This window comes from Oxyura jamaicensis, chromosome 8 (genome assembly GCF_011077185.1).
Source record: "Oxyura jamaicensis isolate SHBP4307 breed ruddy duck chromosome 8, BPBGC_Ojam_1.0, whole genome shotgun sequence".
NCBI classification, from domain to species: Eukaryota; Metazoa; Chordata; class Aves; order Anseriformes; family Anatidae; genus Oxyura; species Oxyura jamaicensis.
The window spans coordinates 23053131-23079620 of record NC_048900.1 but is presented as its reverse complement, the minus strand read 5'-3'; the positions used below and the strand labels follow the sequence as shown (position 1 = coordinate 23079620).

The 26490-nt window shown below is 55.0% G+C and overlaps 1 protein-coding gene and 1 long non-coding RNA gene across 2 annotated transcripts; one reads left to right on the top strand and one right to left on the bottom strand.

The window, feature by feature from the left end:
- Positions 1-400: 400 nt before the first annotated feature.
- Positions 401-26490, bottom strand: LOC118170918. The gene is made up of 3 exons (XR_004752921.1): positions 25806-26490; positions 11173-11177; positions 401-416 (listed from the first exon to the last, which is right to left on the bottom strand). It is a non-coding gene; the product is annotated as an uncharacterized LOC118170918 (long non-coding RNA).
- PDZK1IP1 (PDZK1 interacting protein 1) lies at positions 9013-15151 on the top strand. Its single transcript, XM_035333539.1, has 4 exons — positions 9013-9263; positions 13277-13386; positions 14649-14749; positions 15022-15151. The coding sequence occupies exons 1-4, from the start codon at positions 9197-9199 to the stop codon at positions 15092-15094; spliced, it is 351 nt and encodes a 116-aa protein (XP_035189430.1). The 5' UTR covers positions 9013-9196; the 3' UTR covers positions 15095-15151.

The following is a 26490-nucleotide window of genomic DNA, read 5'->3' as shown; positions in this document are numbered from 1 at the left end:
AAGCTTCGCCCCTTCATCACTGCGGGCATCGACAAGAGGAGGCAGTAATTTATGGCTGGCGGGGCTGCTCAATGCGCTGCTCGTCCCGTGGGGCTGCCAGGGCTCGGCCCCACCGGCGATGGGCTTGGCCCCGGCGTTCCCACCGCCGCACAAAGGCTGCAGGTGCCCAGGGGACACGGTGCTGTCACGGGCGGCTCGGAGATGAGCCCGGCATATGCAGTGAGGATGTTCCTTCTCCTCCCATCCCTTTTCTGCATCCCCAATCATCCTGCCTCTCCTCCTGCGGCTTGCTTCCCAGTTTTTCCACTTTTACTAAACATTGCTTTGGGTTTGCTGCGTTCCCCCCACACAGGACAAGGCTCAGGGTGATGGGCAACCCCAAAAGGGCTCGAGGTGGCTGGGGAAAGATGGGGATGCTCCGAGACACGCCGGGGGACCTCGCAGAGGGGGTCCAGCCGTCACCTTCAGATTCATCTCCTGTTGCACACATCCATTTTCCCCTTCTCCTGGAGCTATTCTGAGACGCCCCAGTGACCTTTCCGGGGAACAATTTACTATTGTGTTTGGGTGAAGCCCAGCCTCTATTTTTACACTCTGTTTTGCTGATGCGGGCGAAGGGAGAGAGACGGGAATCCAGCAGGAAATGGGAGGGAGCGTCTGGAGCGCAGGGAAATCTGCTCGGGCACTTTGAAGTGCTGGGACCAGGGTTAGGGCCGAGCCGGGGCTGCGAGACCCCAAGAGGGTTTTGCTCCCACCCCTCCATCCGGCCCCGCACGGCGCTGGGAGCAGTGGCAGCGCTATGGGAGATGGGGCCGGGCCCTGCCACGGAGGGGTTTTGGCAGAAAGAGGCCGGAGAAGCCGTGGTGGTGGGCTGACAGTGTGTGAGCGGTGAAAAGCGAAAGGAGCATGGCATCGCCTTGCGAGGTGGCTGCTGGAACAATGGGAGGAGGTGACTTCCAGACGGGCCTGTGAGAGGCACGGGGATTTGCCAGGCAAGCCACCGCAGATGCAGAGGAACAGGGATGGGGCTCCTGGTGCTGAGCATCCCTGGTGGTGCTGTGTGAGACGCGGAGGCGATGAGGCCTCGTGCATGGTGCAGCCGAGCTGGGAGCTGCCCAAACGCAGCACCCTGAGGTGGGCTCGGTGGGAGGGTGCCCCAAAACTGCCCCGGCTGCCCCGTGTCAGGGCTGCAGAGGGGCTGGGGGGCACCAAGCTGCTCGGGAAAGGCCCAAAGCCCTCCGAAACCTGACCTAGAGCCTCTGTAATTATCCGGAGGCTGCAGCCAAGCCCTCACCATGTTCCACCACACGAGCAAGGCGACGGACCCGGCCGCACGGCGCTGCCCGCAGCCCCCCCCCCCCGCCCGCCGGCAGGGGGCGCTGCGGGGCCGGCACGGGGCTGCCGGGCTCCTCCCGCGGGCTGCCTCCTGCCGGCCCCTGCCCCTTCCTCCTTTTGCCCTTGCCTCCTTTCTCCTTTTTATTTTCCCTTTTCTTTTCCCCTTTTTCTTTCTTCCTATTTTCCCTTTCCCCTATTTCCCCTTTTCCCTATTACTTTCCCTTTTCCTATATCCCCTTTTCCCGCTGTTTTCCATTTTCCCTATTTTCCCCTCTACCTTTTTCCTATTTTCCTTATTTTCCCTTTTCCCTATTTACCTTATTTTCCCTTCTTCTTCTTATCCCTTTTCCCTATTTTCCCTTTTCCCTATTTATCTTATTTCCCCTTTTTCTTATTTCCTCTTTTCCCTATTTTCCCTTTTCCCTATTTACCTCATTTCCCCTTTTTATTTTCCATTTTCCCTATTTACCCTGTTTTCCCATTTTCCTATTTTCCCTTTTCCCTTTTACCTATTTACCTCATTTCCCCCTTTTCCTCTTTCCACTGTTCTCCCTTTTCCTATTTCTCCTATTCTCCATTTTCCCATTTCCATTCCCTTTTTCCCTTCCTTTTTTTCCTCCTACTTTGCCTTCCATTCCATTCCCTTTTCCTTTTCCATTTTCCCTTCTCTTTTCCCTTCCCTCTGCCCTCTTCCCTTCCCCTCTCTGCCGTGCTTTTGGCAGCACCCTGTGAAGGCTTGTCGTGCTTCCAGGTGGAAGCTGCAGTGGCTGTGTCAATGCCCTACTATTAACCCAGTTTAATTAATCGCCCTCCCAGCCGTGGAAATGGCCCCTTCTCCTCCATCCCAGGCGAAGGCATCTCCCAGGAGCCTTCACCTTTTGTCCTTGAGCCCTTCTGGGGCTGTGTTCAAGGGCAGGGCTGTTTCCAGCGCCGGGAGCAGAAGGTGACGTGATTTTCCCCATCTCCGCTACCTGCACCTGTTTGCTTGGGTCGCAGCCAGAAAACTGACTTCACGTTTGATTTTTTTTTTTTTTCTTGATTTTGTAGCCAGACAAAACGCTCCAGCCTGCTGCAGAACCCAGGGTGGATCCGCCAGGCCAAATCCTGCCCCTGTGTTATGGTAATCGCGGCTGCCACCCAGCAGATGCGGGCTGCTGAAATAATAAGGCTGTTCAGCAGACACGGAGGAGGAGAGGGGAGCTTTTGTCTGGCACTTGCCGGGGCTGGAGTACACTTGTCGAGCAACAACTGGAGCTCGTTGAAAAGAAGTGGAGGTTATTAGATGCGTTTTGCTCGCTGCCGATGGCCCCGTTATTTTTTTCCCTTCGGATGCCAGGAGGAGGCTCTGGTGCTGGGAAGGAGGAGGAGAGAGATGCCACCTGAAAACGTGCTTCTTTTGCTGACAGGGAGGGAAATCAATTGGGCTGGTGGCAGCTGGCAGGACTCTGGCAGCTCGGACCCCATGTTTCAAGGATGCACAATCTTCCCCAGGGTAACTGGGGACAGGAAAATGATCAGATGGGTTGGGAGTCCATCCATCCCACTATCTGCCCCACTATCTCTCCCTCTGTCTCAGTGCACATCTCTCCAGCCCCCTCCCTCTGGTCTGAAAAAAAGGCAGCGATGCCCTTCAGAAGCCAGGAATAAAACAAATATCTTCCCTCCCCAATTCAGGTAGCTCCTCATAAATCTTCCCAGCTTCAGCCCGGTCTCCTAGGACTCCTGGGGCAGTCGGGAACCTATTTAATCAGCCTGGACGATCAGCGCGGTTTGTCGCTCCCCGGTTGCCGAAAGGCCCTTTGAACCCTTTGTGTCTTTATTGAATTATCCCCGCATCCCCTGACGATTTAACCAGGCTGGCCTATTCTGCACGCTGCCTCCCGGGTTAATAACACACCGCAGTCTCGCTGCAGGCGCAGAGGGCTGGGGAGCATCACGGCCCCTCTGCCAAGCCGCTTATCGCGGGATCTTCCCATGCCTCCTGGCTGGGCGCTCCCACGCGCTGCACATTTCCATGAAAAGACACAAAATGGCACGGCCAGCGAGGAGGGCTTGGAGCCAGCATGAAGGGCATCCCGGGGAAAGGCCTGCCTGGTGCCGGGAGAAGAAAAGTAAAATTCTGGGGAGTCTCAGCAGGGGCTGGGGTGGGAAAAATCACAGCAAGTCCCCCGGGATGCAGGGGTCATTTTTAGCACAGTTTAGTGCATTGTCATTTTTAGCTGAGAAGGACCCAGACATCCTGGGTACCCAGGTGGTACCTCTGCTGAGGGATGCTGGCTTCTGGCAGAGGTCTCCTGTGCTGGCCAAGCCCTTGGGAGAGTGGGGCTCAGCGCTGCTCAGGATCCGGCCTCCTGGAAGCAAACAGAGAGCTGTCCAAACCCAGGAGCACTCCTTCCACCAGCCTGGATTGGTTTTCAACCAGAGAAATGCTGAAGTGTCCCCTTCAACAGGCAGGTTTCTCTCTTAGGCTGCACTGAAGTTTTGCTGGGGATGGTTTCTGCCTGCCCCAGTGTCCCTAGCAGCCTCCCAGCCACCGATCGTAGTGAGGAGCAGCCAGATCTTCACCTCATCTCCTCCCAGCTCTGGCCACGGAGGCTGGTGATCTCCTTCCGAAGGATGCTGCTCACCAGGCACCACAACTTAGTATGGACCACCATCAAAACAGGAGAAGCAACCTAATCTACGAGTGCATTAGGGTGTCAGAAAACAATAATCCAAGAAGGAAACACATTATCTGGCCTTGTTACTTTACACAGCAATTTAAATTAATTTTTCCCTAGAGTGGTTAGGGAGCACTGCAACTTGCCCTTGTCTATTCTCTCCGGCTAATGAAGCTTTACCAGAGACTGCTCGTGAATTCCTATTAAGACCTCATCTTAGAGGTTACAGGGCAAAGCAATTTCTGCTCCCGGGAAAGATGCCTATGAATTTGTAATTGTAAGTCCGTGTTTGATAGGGATTAGCATCTGAAAGGGGTAGAGTGGTGGTAGCAGAGAAAACATTATTTCAATTAGCAGAAGAAAAGCAACTTAACATCTGATTATAGTTTACACTTCTAATTTTCTCCCAGACTGGCATCTGGGATAATTATTTCCTGAAGCCATCCACACCCACCAAGCCACCCAACTCTTTCCTTCTCCTCCTTGTGGTCATATTGGCCGCGAGTGACGTGGGAATGGCTGAGGAGCTGGGTTTTCTCTTTCTGCTCTTCTCCCAGTCAATGGCCAGACTATTGGAATTTGGGGATGGAGGGGGGCTGCTGCGCAAGCCAGGCTGAAATGAGATGCGATGTTTCTCTTCACACTGAGGAGGTGCAGGACACAGAGGATGGGGCTTTGCTCAATGGCCATGCTCACGGGCAGGGTGGTGGCCAGCAGCACGGCATGGGGCTGGTGCCCGGCACTCCCGGCTGCAAAACCACGCGACTTGGAAAGCTTTTGGGGAGCCCTGGGGAGGGAGCAGAGGTTCACACCCTTCCCTCTTCATCTGGCAAATAAAGAGGGAAGGTGTCCTTTGAGGGATACATTTCGGCACTCAGAAATTGCCTCTGATCATCCAATTTCTCCCCAGCTTGCAAAGACAGGTGCCATTTCTGCAGGACTTAGCCCTTGCAACAACCCATGGTCCTGCTCCTTTTTTTTCTGGCTGATTGGCCTCCTATTTCCTAATGATGATGCAATCAGCTTTCAGATGGGAGATTCCTCATGAGGAGGCTTGTTGTTATTTAAGGAAGATCATGAAATCCATCCTTAATGAAAGGACAGGAGAAAACCCTTCCACCAAGTTACACTGGAGCCCGAGATTATCATTTTTATGGGTTTCCAATCTTTCCTGCCTCATGCCTTATCAGCGAATGCAGCTGGAGGCTTCAAAAACCCTCCCAGCTTGCTGCTGATTTTATGGGACGAAGATTAGAGATGATCAGATAGTGAATTATTCATTCCACTTGATATCGCTGGGCAGGAGGGAATATCCAAGCACGAGCCAGCTCCCCTCTCCCTCCCTGAGCACCTCGCGGCGGGATCCCAGCTATCTGCCGCCCCGGCAGCGCGGCAGCAGTGCTCTGAAATTATCAGGGGTGCACAAAGACGAGGGAGAATTGATAATGTGGGCCCTTTCAGCAGCGGTATGGAAGGCCAGAGGCACGGTGGGGTGGATCGGGTGGTTGTTTTCTTAGCCTAATGTCTCCAGCTTGAAGGAATGAGGTTACTGGGGACGTGCCCCAGCACGCACTGAGCCTCCTTCACTCTGGTGTGTCCAGGAGCTCTCAGAGGGCAAATCCTGGCAGCTGTGTGCAAACGGGCAGCTGGGGAGAGGAGGGAGCCAGATATGTGTTGGATATAAGGGAGAAATTTTTCATGATGAGGGTGGTGAGGCACTGGAACAGCTGTCCAGAGAAGCTGTGGATGCACCATCAATACAAGTGTTCAAAGCTGGGCTGGATGGGGCTTGGAGCAATCTGGTCTGGTGGGAGACATCCCTGCCTGTGGCAGCGGGGAGGATGGGATGGGCTTTAAGGGCAGACCTCGGGGTCTGCCTGGCTCTGCTTGCACAAGCCAGCCGCCAGGTTGGTCCACCACTGAGTAACCGGCCGATAAAATAGCTCACTCATTGCGGGAGGCGAGTCCTGCAAACGGCGCCCAGCCTGACCCTGCCCAGGAGGCCAGGCAGCACGGGAGGAGCGGGGGAAATCCACAAAAGCCCCCTGCAAGGGTCGGTCTCGCCCCTGCTGATTGAAAACTTGCACTTGGAGCCACACTGCCTGCAGCAGGGTTTGCACCAGGCGCTCCACCTGAGATCATGAAACCAGTGGCAATGGGAAAGGGGGAGTTCTGGGGCAGGCTGGGAATATTTTTTGATGGAAAATGTCAAAAAAATACCCAAGCAATTAAAAAATGTGGGGTTTGTTTGCTTGTTTTCCTTTCCTTTTGGAGCAACCATTTAAACATAAATTCAAGGTTTGTTTTTTAAAGGAAAAATGTGATCTTTTCTTTAGGGGCTGTTCAGGCTTGCTCTTACCTATTTTGTTTCTTAATTTGTTTGTCTCTTTCTGATGAAGTGGGAGGAGATGGGGAGGATGAAGGAGGGAGGGAGGAAGGAAGTGAAGGAGAAAGACAAATAACCTCCATCCAAACACGGAGCCCCACAAACGTTTTTGAAGAGGAACTGGCATCTGCGCTCTGAGCCATATCACCCAGGAACACATTTGAGGCTCAGGAATGCGCTCCGAGCAAATGTTAATTTTGGCTTAAAAAAAAAGACATTATTTCTTTGGGGGAAAAAAAATGACGAATTCTGGAGGATATCAGCATAAATCCCGAAATAACAAGACCTGGCTGTGCAGGAGGTTTGTTGTATGGGCTCATGGGAGGCCCTAGGAGAGAGCTGCGCTGGGGCTGGCTCCAGCCGGGCTTTGGCTGAGTGCTGCCGAAGGGATTGCTCCTTCTGTGCCTCAGTTTCCCCCATCTGTAAAATGGGCCCATAGGGTTTTGACCCACCGCATCTATGCACTGCTGAGGGCATAAATGCGAGGGCTGGTGAGATTCTCAAAGTGCTGCCATGGGAACTTGCAGCTCCTTTTCTCTGCACATCGTGTGCTTCCACTGCCAGAATTATAAAGGGACAAAGCAGGTGGAAAATTATCTGCTGAAATTTCTGACTTGCCCCCTGCGCTAAGCCCACCGCCACTAAAGCTGCTTGCAGTTTCTCACCCCCCGGGGCAGACTGAGCGATATGCAGCCCTGCAGGTGCCTGGTGCTTTGAGCCACAATCGTGCACCTCTGGCCACAACAGTGCATACCTCCCTAATGGCTGCCATGGGTTAAGCAGATGCCTTGGAGCGTAGGTAAGATTTGAGATAAGCAAAGGAATGATTCCCTGGCCTCATGACCAAGGACAGACCAAGAACACTTCCTTAAGTTTCTTATAAATGGGGGACCGTGTGATGGTAAAGTGGTTTTTGCTCCTAAGGAGGGAGCTGATAGCAAGACCCCTGCCTGGCAGCCCTGCCTTCATCTCTTGGCCTGGTCTGCCATGCCCCCTGCTTTAGGAGACATCCCTACCCTTGGAAAATCCCCCTGAAATCCCTGGGGCTGGGCTGGGCAGGGAAGATGAGATGTCCTGGAGTAAGGGTGGAGGAGGGATAGGGAAACCCCTCCAGCTCTGCTGTGACTGCAGGGTGAGTAGCAATAGCAGGGGGTGTCTTGGGCTTCTGCTGGTAAGGGCTTCTGCTCCAGACAGATTTCTTTCTTTTTTTTTTTTTTTTTTTTTTTTTTATGCCAGGGTTTTGCTAAGAGACAGGCAACAAGCAGTCAGCAATGATCACAATCTCTGCACATTTCCCTGGAATGGGAGACACGCCAACAAGTCCTTGGGAAACCAAAGTTCACTCTCATTATTATTTCTTCGTAAGCCAACTCATCCCTTTTGATTCACAACAGGATTGCTTTCACAGGACCTTGCTATGGGCAGGTCCCAGTTACCCCACGTCCTTCCCAGGTGGCAGGGAACAGTCCCCACCTCAGAGAGTCCCTCCCTTGCTTGTTGCAAGAGAAGTCAGCAGGGTTAGGAGGAGGCTCATCCGCGCTGCACGTGGGGATCGGGGCATGGCAAGGTGCCCAAAGGAGAGGTGAGAGCGCTCAGAGCTGGCCTTCAAGCCAGCTCCAGCCCATTTCCAGCATAAATAATGTTGATTTTAGGTCCAGGGAGAAGAGGAGGAATGGAGAGGGGAAATCCTGCCCGGGAAGGTGTGCAGGCATGGAGCGGGATGCTCACACCCTGCTCGTGGGAGGGCTGGGAGATGTAGCAGGAGGAACGACGATGACACCGCTGGCTCCCAGTTCCAAAATTCCCTTGGGGAGTAACCAAGATTGAGCAGCCACGAAGACAAGCAGCTCCAGCTCTTCCTGCAGGCTGACCTGTCAGCTGTCCACATGCGCTGGGGAGCTGCTGGGCTCCTGCACCAGCCCCAGCCCCACGCCTTCCCACCCGCAGCAGCAGCAATGCCGTGCTTCATTGTGTGTTTCTGTCTCTCCTGGTGTTGGAAGAAATTTGGGAACAGTCCCGAAGGCTCAATAAAATGAGCACTGTGTTTGTGATGTTTGACAGCCTCCTGTTTAACAAGGCATGGGACAGAGGAGGCAGCAACCAGCAGCTTTAATAAAGGGAGGTTTATAACCGCAGGTGTGTTTTCCCAGGTTGTTTATGGCACTTGCTGAAAAGAACAGAAGCATTTCTCTCTCTTTGCACCCCTCTTTCCCGGGCTGAGCAGCAAAACAAGGGGGTCCACATAGGGATGCAGTGGCTCCCTGTCCCCCCAGGCCCAGGAGGGTGCTTGGGGGTCCCAGGCAGGGCCCTGCTTGGTGGCAGGGTGGGAAGGGGGCACTGGGGGAAAAGGGAGCCGGGTGGGGGGTTCTCATCTCCCAGCTTTCAGCTCTCAGCCCGCATGCCCCAGGCGTGATCGGCAGAGATTTGCGGCTGGGGGAGGTGCTGCTTCCTCCTGCGCCCATTCAAATGTCGGCTGGGCGGCTCGGCTCCCTTCCAAGCCCCGAGGGGACCGTCAGGTTCAAGTCGCCTTGCCCCCAGATTCCCCGGCAGCCTTGGCTCTGGGGCGGCAAAAAAAAAAAAAAAAAAAAAAAAAAAAAAAAGGCCACCTCCTCCGCTCCCCCCCCCCAGCCCTCCCCTTCCCGGGGCAGGGGTTTGAATAGCCAGGTGTGAGCATCAGCCTCCCTGTTAATGAGTTTGATAATTTACCCGGCTCATTCCTGCGGGAGGGAGGGCGCCGAGCGCAGCGCGGCTCTTCCCCGGCGAGCAGGGGCCGCTCCGCACCGCTCCGCACCGCAGCCCCGCACGGCCCCGCACCATGCCGGCTCTGGAGCTCGTCGCCCTCGGGCTCCTCCTGGCGCTGGAGCCCGCAAGCTGCCAGGAAGGTAAGAGCCGGCACCCCACCGCTGCTGCCCCGCGCCCGGGGAAACTGAGGCACGGGGGGCGCGCTGGGGAGGCTGCGGGGACAGGGGGGCAGTTTTCTGGGAATGGGAAAAGCGCCTCAGGAATAGGAAGATTCCCTTCAGAGAGTGCATGGGCTCTCTGCTCGCTTCACCTGGCTCTGGAGGTGCCAATAGGAGCTCAGCTCGCCGGGTTAGGCGGCGATAGAGCGGCTCTGATTTATCCCCGCAGCACCGTGCGCTCTGAGACGAGCCATGTGTTGTCTTAAGGCTTTATTTATTTATTTATTATTTTTTTCCCTTTCTTCTCTGTCCCGGGAAAGCATTGTGCTGGGTTGCGTTCCTTTCTCACTCCGAGAGCCCGCAGGTTTTCCTGTAGTTTTGATCACTGGTGAGGTGCCGTGGGGAGAGATTTCCCTCTGCAAATTGGGCTTCCGCTCCCTTCCTGAAGGCTTTATGGAGAAACTTCCTATTGCTATGACATTATTTTCATGAAATGCAGGGAAGGTCTTGTCTGACACTACAAATAATCGGGAGTAATTAAAACCAATCTGACCCTGCCAAAGCACTGGAAAATTCCCTCCCCCTTTCTCCTCCTGATGCCCCAGCCTTGACCGCTCTTCCTGTATTTGTTTACCAACTTGCGAAGGATTTAACAGCGTGGGGTCTCCACCGTCAGCAGGACTGAAAGTTTTGCTGTTGCCTTGGAAGAAAAAAAGCCTTTAATGAGGACTCAGAGCCTGGCACAACTTTCTCAGACATAGCAAAACTCAGAGAACAGCCGATGCTTTCCAAGCACTCAGGGAAGATGCACCAGAAGTTGTGTGTGTGCCTGAAGACAAGTCTTTGAGAATGGAAATGGAGTTACAGTGTGCACCAGGGCTTATTTTGGCATCGATGCTTTCCTCGATCGCAGTTGGAGCTGCAGAGGGATGGGCGCACGCCTGTCAGGGAGCACAGAGGCTGCGCCCCATGTTGGTTATCTGGCTCGGGAGTTCTTGTTTGCTGCGGAACAACCCACCAGAGGTGGTCAGATACTCTGGGAGCGATGGCCCTCTTAAAAAATTGTCGGGGAAGGCAAGTGAGAGTCATCCGCCCTTGTCTGCCATCCCTCCCAGGCCAAAGTGTGTGCTCCAGCCCTGCCTGGCACCGCTGCAGGCTGCCATCTATGCGCTCACTCCCTGATAAGATCTCAGCAACCCCTGGGCACAGACACTTGTCTCTGCCCTATTCCAACCCTTTCTCTGTATGGATGTGTGCAGCCCCTGTCCCACGGGGATATGTCAGCCTGCAGCAGAGGCGCCTGCCCTTCCCACTGCCAGCCCTGCTTCGTGTCGGTCCCCTTGGAGGGGCCACAGGTGAGCGGCATGTGCTGCATGGCCCTAGGGCTCACCCATATTGCTGGGCTTTCTGCCTCTGCTTTGGTTTAGGCTCAACAAGGAGCAAGGGCAGGGGCCCTTCCCAGCCTCCCGTGCCCCAGCTCTGCACATCCCCTGCTCAGGTTCATGCCCTGGCTCCTCACCTCCCCTCTTCAGCAGCCAGGCTCCACCAGGCTGCTGAAGCCAGAGTAGTTTTATTTTGGTTTGCTGTTTGTCCCTTCAGCTTTGGATGCTCTGAAATCTCATGGAAACAGCTGAGTGAGATTTTGCTTGCTAATTCCTGAGCACAGCTGAATGGGGGGAGTTTCCTACCATTTATCTTCTCACCTTCTCTGCTAGAAGACCATGAGAAGCAAACTTGGGGATGTGGGTCACCGCTGAATTCACAAAATCTCAGAATAGTAGGAAGAGGCCTCTGGAGGTCAGTGCTCCAACCCCTGCTCAAGCAGGGCCACCCAGAGCAGGGTGCCCAGGACCACATCCAGGTTTGAAAATCTCCAAGGAGGAGACCTCACAGCCTCTCTGGGCAGCCTCACCTGCATGGCACAGAAGAGTTTCTTGATAGTCAGATGGAAATTCAAACCCAGGCTGACCTTGAACTCCCTTAACCCCAGCAGCAAACTCATCCTGGGCTGGACCTGGACCTCCCTTCCTGGGCTCGGACTGGAAACCATGGCCCCAGCAGGAAAAATAAAACACAAATAATAAATAAATCTGGCTGAGAAAACAGCCAAGGACAGAGCGAGGGAGGAAATAAAGCTGGTCAGGCCTCGGGGTGGGGGTCAAAGGTGTTTTGGGAGCTGTTTGACAGGGCAGGAGCATCTCCTGCCCACCAAACCGTGCAGGTGGGGACCGAGCCCTGCTCTTCCCCCTGCCACCGTCCCCACACCTCTGGCACCAGCAGCCCACGGATTTGAGGGGACTGCAGGCGAAGCATGCTGCTGACACAAGAGGGAATTTCCGCCCGAATTCCTCCCAGCTGAGTTTTGGCCCCGGGACCTTGCAGTAAACACACAGCGGTGTCTGTGCAGGGAGGGAGGCGGCTGAGAGCCGCTGCTGGGGCTGCTGTCACCCGCTGCTCCGCCACAGGGTCACCCCTCCCCAAAACCCACAGCGGCCTCCCGAAACACAGCACGGGTGGGAGAGTTTGGGTCTGTATTTATATTACTTATTTAAATAAAAGCCCCTTGTGATAAGCATTCAAGGAGCCGGGGGTCTTTGTCATCGCCTCCCCCAGAGCAGAGCCGGGAGGTGAGATGGCAGCCGGCAGCAGAGGCAGCGTGTAGCTGCCTGGCTGATTGGTTTGCAAACACAGGTTGCACAGTGCGCCTTGATTGCCTCTGGTGAGGACTGTTTGTGGCTTAGAGCAGAGATTCGTCTGGACAAAGTGTTCAGCCAGCGCGAGGCTCTGGTGTCAGGCCGAAGTGGCTGTGCTGGGGCTGGGGACACGGTGGCAGAGGCGGTGACGTGGGGGGAACGCTTGGGGCTGGCTTCCTCCTCCAGCCCCTTCCACACACACCAGGGCTTCGTGGGTGAGGAGCTGTGATCAGAAGAAAAGCCTTGCCTGGGTGAAGCAGTAATTAAGTCCCGAAGGGATGTGTCTGTGCTGACAAGCTCTGCTTTTCATGCTGGTGCTGATACCCAGGATGGTGCTCAGGACGGGTTTGGGACTGTCTGGGTGCTCCGTTGTGGAGAAGCGAGGAGCAGCTGTCCCAGCAAGGACTAAGACAAGGGTTCCTCCTCTTTCTGTCCTGCCCTGGAGTTTCTCCTGTTTGCAGGAACACGTCTCACAGCCGTCCCACCCGTGGCCAGGTCACCACTTGGGCAAGGCTACAGAAAAATGATCCCTTGTTCTCCCGACGCTCCTGCGAGCACACGTGTTGAGCCAGATTCCACGTGAGCAGCACCAGCGTGAGATAAGGGGCTCAGCTGCTCCTGGTCCTCCTCCAGGAGCTTCGTGTGTCCACAGGCAGCTCGGGCAAAGGCTGGAGAAAGACTGGAGGCTGGGGGGGCTCGGCTATGTCCCCCGGGGTGACAGGGATGCTGCAGCTCCCCGCGCCCCCCCGGCCCGCTGCCAGCCCCGCCTGGCTTTGTGCCGTTGGCTGTTGCTCTGAACCGCTCGGCCTTCAATTTCCCGTCGTAAATCAGTTTGCTGCTCTGGAAACTTGCTGAACGGCGGATTTTACCCAAATCCACGGTGGCAGCGGTTTGCTGCGAGAGTGACAACGGAATTTTACAGCGTCACTGCTGTCACTTATCGCCCCGGGTGGTGTTTGGAAAACAAGCCGGGAGCAATGCCTGCGGCTCGTGTGCTCTGAGCCATTTGTTGGAACCCCTCTGCCTGCTTTCCCCCATTATTTTGGGCAAATACCCTCCTGCTGCGCTGTGCCACCAGTCCCAGGGTCAGCTGTATCCCCCCTTTGCTCTCTGTACACGCATGGGCATACACAAGAGGTCCCAGATCTGTGTGCTTCATGTCAGCATGGTTAGAGCAGCAACGTGCTCTGCTCAGCTTTGTAGGGCTGGATGTTGATGGAGAAGCTCAGCTCAGCAGGCAAAGCACACAAGTACATTTCATATCACTTTTCACTTTTATCCTTTTTTTCTTTATTCCTGCAGCCAGGGGTAAACTCCAGCCGTGGTCACAAGGTGTCATCGCAGTGGTGGTGTTCCTGGTCCTGGTGGCGATCGTCTTTGTGGTCAACAGGTTCTGGTGTAACAAGAAGAAGTAAGTGCTGGGCCCAGCGGTGCTCAGGCTGGCAGGGGGCACATCCAGCACCTCTGTCACCGTGCTGGTGCTGGCAGCGCCACGATCATGGCACAGAAACTGAGCATTTTGGGGGGTGAAAACAAGCCCAAAACATTTTAATTGGTGAAGCAGACTGAGCCAAGCCTGGAGCCGGCAGCAGAGCGAGGCGGCCGAGCAGCCCCACTCCCGGGGCAGCGATGTGGACTTGACCCGTGGTGGAGGCGGCGCGGGGCTGGCACCTCTTGCTCGCCACATGCTGAGCGCCTCCGAGCCTGCTGCTGGCTCAGCTGACCCGTGCCTTGCTCGGCTGCGGGAACTCGATCTTGAACCCGAGCCCAAAGTCGACAAGGGACAAGGACTGAATGTGCCCTGCAGCCTGTGTCCCAGTGGGCTTGGCACCAGTCCCTGCCACCCTGCGTCCCCCCTGTGCCCGTCAGCCCATGCCAGGCTGCTCCTTCCCAGCCTGGAGGCCCCAGCGGCAGGGCTGGGGACAGCTGGGGGTGGCAGATTCATGAATCCGGCCTCTGTTCAGAAGGGATGGCAGCAACGCGGTGGCTGGGTGCGCTGCCAGCTCTGCACTGCCGCCTTGGCAGCAGATACGGGCTTGAACCACCGCCTGCTCAAGGCTGTTCCTTGGGAAAGGCTGGGGAATCGCCCGTGGGCAGGCACCGGGGAGGCAGCAAGGCTGAGCACCCATTTGCTGTGGGATGGCTCCTTCGGGGAGCCGAGCAGCCTCACAGCCAAGAGGAAGATGCTCAGTGGTGCACACATGGGGACGTGCATGCGTGGGGACGTGCACACACGCATGCACAAGCCCTTCTGCACCAGGGCCTGGGCGGAGGCACGGCCCCTGCTTATCTGCCTGTGTCGCTTCTGACTGCGGGTGATTATTTTGCAGCGGATTACACAGAAAGCAACTGGAAAAACCAGTCAGCAGGGGAAAACACCGCGTGTGACAGATACGGTGACCCCGGTGCTGGGAGCACCCAGCAGGGCTTGTGGCTGGGGTTCCCTGGCAGTGCCTCCACCCCGAGAGGCAAACGTGAGCTATGGCTCTTGGCACTCAGGTATGGGCACAGCCCTGCAAATCCAGCCGGGTGGCTCAGCCTCTGCTGTCCCACATCCTTCTGGGATGCCGTCAGAGCCAGCCAGGGTCATGGGTTTGGCTGAAGGTCCCACATCGTCCCCACCGGGAGCTGCTCTCCTCTTACTCTGTTAATGGCCTCTTTCCTCTCCCCCTGCAGGGATAACGTTGAGTCAGGGGTCACCACAGGGGGCAAGGAGGAGGCTGTCACGTCCAACGGCCACGAAGGGAGATACATGAACACCGCAAATGACTTCAGGTGAGGGACATGCCCAGGACCCCTCCCTTTGGCTCTTGGGCTCACGCAGAGCCATGGCCTCTGTCCTGCTCTGGGTCTCCCATCCCATGCACCTGGTTGTTGGGGCTTTTATCCTCCCCAGGGGGAAGCAGAAGGTGGTGAAGGACAGCAGTGCCCGCCCTGCGCACCATCTCCCGGGGCTGCTGCAGCACAGCCTCACCCAGCCATGGCCCTGGAGGTGCTGGCTGTAGCCCTGGGGTGAGCTAACAGCCTGTGCTTCTCCCCCAACACAGGTCCAAGGAGAGCAAGCACGCCTACGAGAACACGCTGGAGCTGGAGGAGAGGGTGGTGACCACCGCCATGTAGCAGCAGCCGTCCCCCCATCCCCTTCTTTCTCCACCCCTCGCCCTGCCTCCAGCTGGCGTGATGGGACCATCCACCCCGACGTCCCCCCACACGGAGCCTGCCCCAGCCCTGCCATCTCCAGCCCTTTCTCCCCACCACGTCCTGGCTGCGGGACCTGCTGCTGTGCCTCCCTGCCAGCCCCACCGGAGCACTGCGGGGCCCTCACCTCCCCAGCCCTGCGGCTACCCACCCTGCTTGGCCAGGCTGATGTCCCCCAGCTCCTGGACCACGGGGACGCTGGCCTGATCCGGACGTGCACGGGGGTCCCTGCGGGGTGTGTGGGACCCCCTGTGTCCCCCCCACATCCCCAGCCACCCTCTGGGAAGCTGCTGATCCAAAACTCACTCTCATCTCACCATCTCACCCTCCTTTATACGAGCAAAGGCCCTACAGCACGCGGTTTCATTTCAGAACAAATCTCCTCCCCTGTACATATCTTCCCTGCCAGCAATAAAGAGGATTGCTGTGCATACGGGGTCATTTCCCTGATCACCCGGAGGACTTGCTGGCATCTCGCAGCACTCCCAGCCTTCGGGCGGTTCAGGGAAGGTGGAACAGGGTGGGAAGGGTGCTCAGACAGGGGCCAGCACCTTGTGATGCCCCGGGTGGGATCTGTTCCTCATTTCTTAGCTTAGATGAAGCCCAAAACAGTTCTTCCTGTGCTTATGTGGCAACAAGGGAGAGAAAAAGGAGACGGACTTTATTTTTGCTCGGTGTTTGTGCCACCCCAAGTGGAGAAGGGCTGCAGGGGAGGCAAGCATCACCCCCTGTTTTTCCCTAGGTGGGGAAACTGAGGCATGGATCCAGCCCCTGTGCTGCTTGGCAGGAGGAGGGCAGCGCTCCCTGAATCCCACCGTCCACAGGGTGCAGACCTTCAGCAAACTGGGAACCATTTCCAGGCTGTGCACAAAGCAATCGCTTCCCCTGTGTTGCCAGGCAGTGGCTGTGGGGCTGCTCCGGGCTGTCCAGCCTCTCCCGCAGGGCTGTTTGTTCATTAACCCGGCTCCCTCCTGCCGAAGGGATGGGGTTTTCTGCAGCAGGGATGGTGCCTGGGAAGTGTTCACAGGGGTGCCATCACTTCCATGTGTGTGCTACTGAGCACTGCAAGCTCCTGCCCTGTGGCCAAGGCTTCCCCCAGGTGACACTCGATGTCCCCGCTGGGTGGGGACACAGAAATCCAGGCATGGTACAAACCAGGAGTGTCCTCACACCAGGCCCACCCTGACAGGCATCTCCCCACATAACATCACGCAGACAAACCTTTCGAAAAACGCCCTCGGGAGCCGGTGTTGAGAAATCAAAGCTTGCATTGAGAAACTGCACGGGGTGGAAAATCGGGCAGAGGGGCTGGGGGGGGCAAACCCCACGGTGCAGCTTTCTAGTGGCAGGTAGGGGCTGGGTCCTGGGGTTTTGGGGTGTGCCAAACCCCCTGATTTCATGCCCCCAGGGCTGGGGAAGGCTCTGGGCATTGAAAAACCAGGCACTGCCCCGTGCCTAGGGGTGTGCCTGGGGGTACAGATACAGGGCTGGAAGTGAGGGCCCCCAGCTCGCCCCCTGGTCAAGGCTGCTCCCCTGGCTTTTCTTTCATGGGTGCCACACTGCGTGGCTTTGACAAACAAGATCCCCAGGGTTCACCGGTAATGATTTGCTCAGCAGAATTTGCCGAGGATTAGTCATTTTGCCTGCTCGCTGCGTCAGCACTCCGGCTTGTGGCTGGGGGTGTGGCGAGAGGACGGCACCCATTAATTTTTACCTCCCGGTTGCAAAAGAAGTTATAAACAGCATCCTTATAATGAGTAACGAGCTTGTTCCCTGCCTCGTGCACACCCTGACTGAGCCATCCCCGGCTTTGGGGCCGGTGATGCGGAGAGGGTGCTGAGCATCCCCTGCCCCTCGTGGCCGTGGGTGCTCCAGGAGAGGGATGGGGCTTTTGGACAAGGCCAAGCAGCCTCAAAAGAACAAAAGGGGATGAGCAGGAATGAAATTTATTGTTGGAAAAATCTTAATTAGATTTGAAGCCCCAAAGGGAGAAAAGTGAGGTATTATCTGACACTGCTAATGAGTGTTAAGGGTCTATTGTTGGATTTCTTGTTTACCTTTCTGTGCTGGCTGATATGGCCTGGATCCTCGCCTGTACTGCCGTAATTAGGATATCTCATCTCTCGCTGATAGGGCTGGGGATGCTGCTTAAAGCACAACGCTGCCTCGTCCCTCCCTGGCAGAAGAGCATGGCTGGGACGATGACTTCTCCAGGTGTCCCAGCACCCACCCCATTGACCCCGTGAGCTGGAGCTGTCCTCCAGGGCCACCAGCAGCACCCGGTGGTCCCCGGGTGATTCCCTGATCTCCTTCAGGTTAGTGAGGCTCTCCACCTGCACAGGATTAAGATGTTTCTGCTCCAGCAGTGACCACAACCCTGGAGCAGCGTGGGCAGGTGGAAATCCACCCCATCCCTTGATGCCCATGCACACCCTGACGGGGAGAGCCGCATGAAACCATCAGCAAAGGAAGGTTAGTGCTGCTTAATCCTGAGGATATGCAAATTATTCCAAGGTGGTTTCATTAAGGACTTGCTGTATGCAGGTGAATGGCTGCTGGAAGGAAGGCCAGCTCCAGCCTTGGCCCCATTCAATATACCCTGCGGCTTATGTGCTCCTATTGGGCTCCTCAGCACCCAGGCGAGGGGATTTGGACCTGCAGAGGCAAAAAGGGAGCCTGGCACCCCCGATGGGAGCAGGGGGATGCTGGCAGAGGCTGTGAGCATGCGGAGGGGACTGTCACGGCCCCTTGGGATGGAGCCCGGTGGCAGCGGAGCGGCCGGTCCAGGTGGAGCTGGGAGTGCAGGATGGATGTGTGTGGGCAAGGGCACTGCGAAGTTTTTGGTCTCGATTCAAGCCCCTGAAAGCCAGAAGTAAAATACCATCCATTGTTGGTTTATACACCCGTAGTAGCCAAACAAACATCCCCGGAGCCGGTCCTTATCACTTTATTACACCTGCTAGAGTGAATAGATTAAAGAGGACGGGGGAGGGGGGAGAAAGCAGAAGAATCCAGCAGAAAAACCTGGTTTTGGGATTGTTAATTATTCTCTGGGGTCTCTAATCTTTAACTGGCAAACAGCATCACTAACTGTCTTAAAGCCCCTCCTGGAACATCCTGATAATAAGCCATCTGCATGAAGGCACCCCGTTATCTGCCCTCCTCCAGCCGCCTGTGACATGGCTGGAGTGGGAGATAATGAATGTGCGGCGTGTAATAACGGCACGTCATTCATGATTATCGGCCTGATACCCAACCTTTTAGCTCCATTGTTTGTGCTTCAAGAAAAAAAAAAAAAAAAAAAAAAAAAGAAAAAGAAAAAGGGAAAGAAGAAAAGGGGGATTTTAGGTGCTGCGTGCACAGCCTGGGGTCTCCAAAGCGTCTCCGTGCCAAAGGGGCTGGCTCTGGAGGCATCTCCCCAAGGGTTTGTGGTACCCTGCAAGGAATCGCCCGGCCATTGGCGGCTGCTGTAGCTATGGTGATGGAGGGAGCGAGACGAGGCAGTGCAGAAATGTCACCGCCCGGCAGGGAGGCGTTTTGGGGCCAAGGCCTGGCGATGAGGCCCCCATCACCCTGCGCTGCCAGCTCCTCGTGGTGCTTTTGGTGCTGTCGGAGCCGTTTAGGCTCCGCAGCAGAGGTTATCTCACACTGCTTGACACGCTGCTGTCCAGATGCTGCCAGCATTTAAAGGCGGGAGTGCTGTTTGGGTCGCCTGGTTTGATCGGGATAAGCTGAAATGTAGAATTTTCTGCTGGCTGTGACAGCCCCGTGATGTGGTGGCAGGGTGACACCTTCACCCAGAGCCTGGGTGCTCGTGCAGACAAATCACACACCTGGGTTAAGTGTGCTTCTGTCCAGGCTGGGACTCTGAAATGTCTGGTTCGAGCAATGACGTTGGCAGATTTCCCACTGCTTTTTTTTTTTTTTTTTTTTTTTTTTTTTTTCCTCCAGGGAAGGTGCCTGATGGACATGGTTGGGGTTCAGCCATTCAGAAAAGCCAGAAGGAGCCTGGCAAGCCAAACAGGCTGTCAGTGGGGTGATCCTGAGCTGTATCACCTGTGTAGGGATGCTGTAGAGGTGTCCTGGAGTGCCAGCTATTTTCCTTCCCAACTGAGGAGACTGGGCCGGGTCTCTCCGGCCGAGTGCTCCCCAGGCTCACTGTCTGCATGGCCAGCAGGCCAGCAGAGCTCGAGGCACCTTTCTTGTTCCCTCATCCGTGACTGAATCATCTGACGTGCAAGGAAGGTGGCAGAGCAAAACCAGCAAACTGTTCCCATGCAAACAAACCACGTGTGCCCTGCAAACAACCGCCCAACTCCTGCAGTCAGACCCTCAAGGATCGAGGATTTACCCTTTCAAACAGCTGCTTAGTAGGGCATCTAGTAGAGAAGAGGAACCCTGCCTCCAGCTGCCTTGCACAATAAATACCAGCCACACCTTGCGAGGGGATGCACAGCATCCCAGCCCTTTAGACGATGTCCAAACGAAGGTCTGGGTCTGGCCCTTGAGCCCCCCGTGCCTCATTTTCCCCCGGTGCCTGCTGAGTGTGGGGCAGTGGCAGCTCCCCCTGGTCCCCAGCCCTAATTCACCCCCTCCCTCCCCCCCCCGCCGAGTCCTCAGAGGGCACAGGCACCGCCTCCGAAGCCGCGGTGGAAGAAAAAAAGGAGGATTTGGGGTTTCCGCATCTCCCACTGCCACCTAGCGATGCAGCGCGGCCCCGCAGCTCCCCAGGAGCTGGGCACGGCCCCTGCCCAGCCGCTGCCCCTCGTCCCCACGGCGGGGACACCGACCTGTCCCCGTGCTGCAGCTCGCCGCCACCTCCACCCCTCCCGGCTCAGCAGCACCGCTCCCTGCTGCCAGCTTTTGGCCTTCCACCCGTGTGCCGAGCGGTCAGTTCTCAGCCTCTGCAGGGAAGGATTTGGGACCTTCTCCTGCTTGGGATATATTTTGCAACCCCTTTTTGTCATCACCGTCACCGTTTGTGGGGGAATTTTCGTTCTGCTGCATTCAAAGCCAGGTTGTTGCGGTTACTTCCTTGCCGCAAGACACTGACGTGCTCCGGGGCGAGGGCTCGGTGACCCGTGGCGTGGGATGGGTGTGAGCGGCCTTCTCGGGGACAAAAACCTCCTCGGCAGCCTGTGTGGCTTGGGAAAACATAACGGCAGGGCTGCACCCTGCTGGGCTGTGGGGCAGGGGCAGAGCAAGGGGCACAGCCCTGCCACTGGCTGCCGGCCTCATCCTGCCCCCAGGTGTAAAGGGAGCACCTCGGCACGGCTTTCTTCTCGTTTGGGGGAGGACAAGGCCAAGCATACACAGATTGGAGTGTTTTCTTCAGGTTATCTGGCTCCTGAGCACCCTCGGCTCGAGGAAGTTCAGCGTGCGGCCAGAAGAACCTGCTGGCCTGCGTGTCTGTGGTGCCCGGCACGACGCCAGCCCGCAGCCCGTCAGGGGAAGGTTTCTCCCTGAGCTCCATCCGGAGTGATCCTGGGCTGCAGGGAGGAGCTCTGCTTCCCAGAACACCCAGGCTGGGAGGGGGACATGGTGCTGGGGCAGCAGGCAGGCTTTAGGGACCTGAGCATCCACCCTGCTCCTGCGGGGAACAGGCAGCAGTGCAAACACACTGGTGGGTGATGGAAACCCCAAGGAGAAGGCAAGGAAATGAGGACACAGAGGATCCTTGAGGAGATGAAGGCACTCAGCAGCACTGCTCCCCGTGCCAAGAGGGGACCTGAACCCGCTGGGTGCAAGGGGTTAAGTGTTGGGGTCAGCATGGGTGAGGGACATGGTGGCCAGGGAGGGTCTGTGTGGGGTCCCTCTCCCTGTCCCTGGGGCCCCAGAGAACTGGGGCTTTCTCCACTAGAAAGAGCTGTATGGATCCATCTCAAAACCCAGAGACCTCAGACAGGTCATTATTGGCTCTGTGTGAAATATCTCCTCTTGCAAGTTACTGAGACCTATCTCTTGAAACACCAGGGGAACCACAACGACTTGGAGATCCAGCTTGGCTTGGACGTGCACTGGGTATTTACCCCTAAAACGGGAGCCCATGTTCCCAGGGCAGGCAAAAGAATGTGTAAATAAAAGCCACAAATCCACAGGAGAAGTGTGTGAAGCCCTACTGTGACCACAGAGCCTCGGGTGTGGGAAATGCTCTGGAGCTTGGTGGAGGTGCTATTAAGGAGATCCTCTTTGAGTTGGCCAAGCTGCCTTGGCTCATGGGTGCCAGGGGATTAGCCTGAGGGGCACAGCTCTGGGTGAGGTGTCCCATGCAAAGCAGCCTGTGGGGAAGGAGAGGGATGAAGGTTTTCCCACCTGTATCCTGCAGAGAAAAGCAGGAAGGCATGGGAGTGCCTCCGTGCTGAGTTCTCAGGAGGAAACCTCAGGGGATCGTACACCTGCGGGAGCAACAAGGGCTGCGTGGTCAGCATTGGACCCAGCACGAGCAGCACCAGGTTCTCCCTGGTCCCCAACTTTGCATTTAGATATGGACTGCTGGAATAAGAGGCAAACAAAACAAAACCCCAGTGAAACAACAACAACAATTGGCAGGAAGGCACAGGCTGCCTTGTTCAGGGGAGTGAATATCTGGGCTGAGAGATCATCTCCTCTTCCTGCTACAAAGGTAACATACCTCGGGGTTTTCCCACATGTCCTGGTTCCTGTGAATAGCAAATATGTCCAACACAACTTTGCAGCCTGGAAGCGGTAAAAAATCTCTTTCCACCTCAGAGCGAAGACCCAGGGGAAGTGTTTTTGAGATGCCCTCCCTCCCTGGACTCCGCAGGGGCTGTGGCAGGAGATCTGGCAGAGGCATTTCCCAGCCCGTTCAGGTGGATCAAATCCTGAAACCCTTCCATGGAAGAAATAATGGCCCCAAAGCTGAGACCCACATTGGTACCAGTGGATTTACTTTTACTCTTGGCCAGGGTCAGCACTCTGCACGTCCCCTGGAGCTCTGTGAACTCCCTGGAGCAGGTGCTCAGATCTTCTCCAGCTACCCTTCCAGGCTCACTGTGGCAGCGAGCTGTGGTGGCCCTGCAAGGCCTTCTGGAGAGAGAAGAGAGGCTGGAAGCCTCCTGTGATGGACAGCAGCATGAAGGGTGAACGAACCCAACAGACCTGCAGGTAAGCTGCGCCCATCAGAGCATGCGACAGGTGTAGAGAGCTGCCGGGACAAGGCAGTAACCGGTGCAGCTCTCCTTGATGCACATCGTGGTGTACGTCATCTTCCCCAGGTCCTCCCTGAAAGCAAACCATGGGGTCAGGCTGCGTTTGGGTGGCAGCATGGGGGACACAAGAGGCCATGGCTTGTCCTGCACACCGGGTGGGCTGGACTGCTGTGTCTTTCATCTCCTGCTGGAATTTCTCCTTTCCCCAGTCCTCCCTTTGCTGCCAGTATTGCTACGTGAGAAGCAGGATGCACCAGTGCAGATACAGTATAAAGTGGACATTAGTGAGATTTCTTCTCAGAATAAGTGGAAAGAGCTCAGAGCAAAGAAACCAGGAGTGCTAGCTCACCACTCAGTGGTGTCTGGGTGCCCCAGGTTCCCCCGGATCTCCTCCCAGCACTGTTGCTGGTACTGCGGGTGCAACACCAAGCAGTACAAGAGCCAGGAGATCCCACTGGCTGTGGTGTCATGACCCTCAAACATGAACGTGTCCACCTCTGCACACAGGTCCTCATTGGATAGCCCAATGCCATTTGCATCCTAACAAAGAGGAGAATATATCGTCCTCAAGCTCTCATTAATCAGACTTGCTCATTTGGATATAGAAACAACCCTGCATGTTGATGAAGAAGGGCGTGATTTGGATTCTCCTGTATCTCCCTGTACATCAAAACCTAAACCAGCAGAAAATATATCCTGTAAACGTGAGAACAGATCTGCTGGCTGCCAACTCTGCAGTCAGCCTCTTGAGAAGACTACAGCCAAGGTGGCCTTCCTGTAACCTTTCCAAAAATCTGTAGTGCTTGTACAAACCAACCCTCCCGTTTGGGAGCTCTGGTTTTAGGATGAACAAAAGTGAATTAAAGGAATATGAAGGAGAATAATGAAAGGAGCAACTTGGTTGAAAGGGATAATGGAAGAAAATTACTTCCCAATCCAGGCAGCTAAGTATTTGAAGGGTATATTAGACTTTGGATCTGTAAAACAAAACAAAGACCAGAATGGTATAAGCATCTAATGGATGCAGTAGAACAAAAAGAAATTCAGGATAAATTGCCATTAGAGTTCCTCCTCGTAGTCACAATGTAGAAACCTGGGATGGGCTGGTGGTTTGAGAAGGTGGGCAAAGGAGAAATTCCAATAGCTGTGAAGGAAGCCAGCAGAAAGGATGGTTTCCGGCAAGTTTCCCATGATTTTGGTGGTAGGGAAATGTGAAGAACAGGACAGGACTGCCCCAAAACAGGTGAAGAGACTTACCCCCTCGGACGAGTATGTTCTTGGCATATTCAGGATGGTGGATTACCAGGATAGGCAGCACCATTCCAAACCATCTGGGAAAGGCATGAAGGCATGTGAGCAGGGGACATGGCGCACCCCACCTTCACCCCCACTTGCATCCTAACAGATGCCTTGCACAGTTCTGGGGACAAAGCCACCCCAACTGAGCCCAGCTCTGTCCTTACCAGATGGTTGTGGCCGTAGAGTCAGTGTCTGGGGTGACCAGGGAATGCCTCCAGGGCTTTATGAGCTTCCAGGGCTTTGATGAGCTTCCAAATTTCCTGCTTTTCCTATTCACCCTTTTACCTGCTTCCAACAACCTGTGGATGGAGGCAGCTTGCTAGGAAACATCCTGTACATATTTACTTATTCTGAAGTCTATTACATCCCAGCAGTGAGTGAAAGTGCTTGCAGCCAGCACAGGGCTCCATCTCTGCTGTGTTTGCCCATGCCCAGGTGGCCAAAGCCACATTCAGGTCTGGCAGCCCTTCCTCTGACCACATGAAGTGAGCAGCAAACAGGCCACTTCTGTCTGACACACATGTGCTGCACTGATCCAGCTACATTCAGCTGTAAAACCAGTGCCCTTATGGACTGTAACATCGCACAGCACTGCTGGACTATAGGCAAGGGAATGGCCAAAACCTTACCAGCCCACAAGGCTTTGTGGCCCTGTTCTCCAAGGGGCCCAGTCACAGACAAGCCAGGATACAGAACTGTTGCTCAGAAGAATTATCACTCAGTAGATGAGACAAGGAATTAGAGAGCAGCAGAGCAGTGAAAAGGGCTGCAGCAAGACTGAGGGACATCTAACCTGGTAGGAAGGGGTGATGGTATGGTGATGTTCGCTCCTGTCCTGGTGGGTCCTCCTTCTGTCCGCAGGGTAGGTGGGGGACTTGGGCTGGAAGCCTACCACATTTGGCTGGTTTTAAGGCATATTGCAAAGAGAAGGATCCCAAGATGGGCCGAAACCATTTCCCATTTGTGTGTCTGGAGCTCTGAGACAAGGGTCTTCTGAAGCATGGGCACTTTCCTTTAGCTTTAGGTCTAAATTAGACCACAGCCAACTGAAGCCCATGTTTTCTACTGGTGGAGTGTTTTTACTGCAAAAAAAAAAAAAAAAAACCCTCCTGTTTATCTGGTGTTCATTGTCCAAATGTGTCCTTTTTATAGTGACAGAGACCTGGAGATCATTGGCTGAAATGAATCTGCACAGCCCTAGTGAAAACGTTTAAACATTTTAGAAAGTTTATATGGAAATACCTTACAAGACTCCGTGACAGTGACTGAAGGTTAGTGAACTGAGAAATGTTTCCCTCAGCTGGCTTGTGGCATATTTGTTAATTAATGATTGCAAAGACAGAACCCTGGGTACAAGCTTTCTTATTACAGTCTTGGGCAGATTTGAAGTGTCTGGCAGCTGCAAAGGCTGCTGAGGGCTGGTGGGTATGTTGCTCAGCTGTTGCACATGAAAGCAGGCTGAAGTTCACCACGTGCTGGTTTGGGTGTAGCATGGGAAAGTGCCCAGCCATGAAAGGTGTACTCATCCTGCGTGATGATCCTTTGTTTTATTATTTTTTTTATTATTATTTTTTCCTTTCATGGATGGGTAAACTAGTGCACAGAGCAGGAAGACTCAGCCTGACTCCCTGCTGGTCTTTGCAGAAAAAGTGATTGTGTAAGTTCCTCAGCTGGGGTAAGATGACCAAGCCAATATTATAGCTCTCCACATGGCGCTGGTCTTCTGTTAGCATGGCAGGAAGATGCGTTGCAGAGAGACAATGATAACAGCTGATAATCTTTTGTACCTCCCCAGACTCGGGTTCTTCTGCTGCTTGAGCCCTGTCCTACCACATTGCTTCAGCTCCCCGCTGTGACTGTCCCCCTAAACTGGACCCCCGTAACCCACACTAAGATGGTACCTATGGTTGTTCAGGCTAGGAGGAAGAGGAAGATGGGGGTATATCCCCTGGCTGGCTTTTGTCATCCTGACTTCTTCCCCACACCATTGCTAACGTGCTGCATCGTTTGGCCCAGAGCCTAGTAAATCATTAGAACCACATCAGCCAACAATTTTGAAATTTAAAGAAGACACAGGGGCTCCTTGTAAGGCAAAGCTGTGGATTAAGCTATTGTCTTGGAGAACTCCCATGGCAGGCACAGAACAGAGTTAATTTTTCACACACTTGGCCAGCTTCCTGGCACCAGTGCCAGAGGAGCTGTTTTGGGGTGCCCTACCCCATTACCAGACTGACAGATCTGAACCTGCCCAGCAGCTTTCAGCAATCACCCACACAACGGAGCAGAAATCCCCCGAGACCCACAGGTGGAGGGGCCTGGCTGGAGAGTCTCCAAACTTGTATAACTACAGAGACTTTCTCATTGCTGACAAAGTCCCCGGACAATAGGTTTCATTATGGGTTACCAGGCAGGGTGGATTTTTACCCATCCTGCTCCCCGGTAGTTATTTAATAACCAGTATCAAATTCTGGGCATGGAGTCAAGGATATATGGGTTGGTCAAGTGAGATGCAGTGCTTTGAGCTGATAGGGAAGGAAGAAAAGGCCTGGGAGAAGAGTGGCTAAAGCCACATTTGTGGGGGTTAGGAAGGAGAATCTGAGCTTGGGACAGCAAACGCAGGTTCCTCTGCAGGGGGCTGGCCTAACCCAGCCTCGGGCCTCTGCATTTTCTGTTTCACCAGTGGAGGGGTGTAAAACACTTTTATCAAGACTTCAGAGGTTTGGAGCCTGCTTTGAATGTTTGGTCTGATACTCTTCAGCACAGCCTGGGGAAGACAACACAGGGAGTTTCTGCAGGGAGAGAAACTGTGGAAGTTCAAGAGGGAAAGCGAGGTGGCCGCGGGGTCACAGG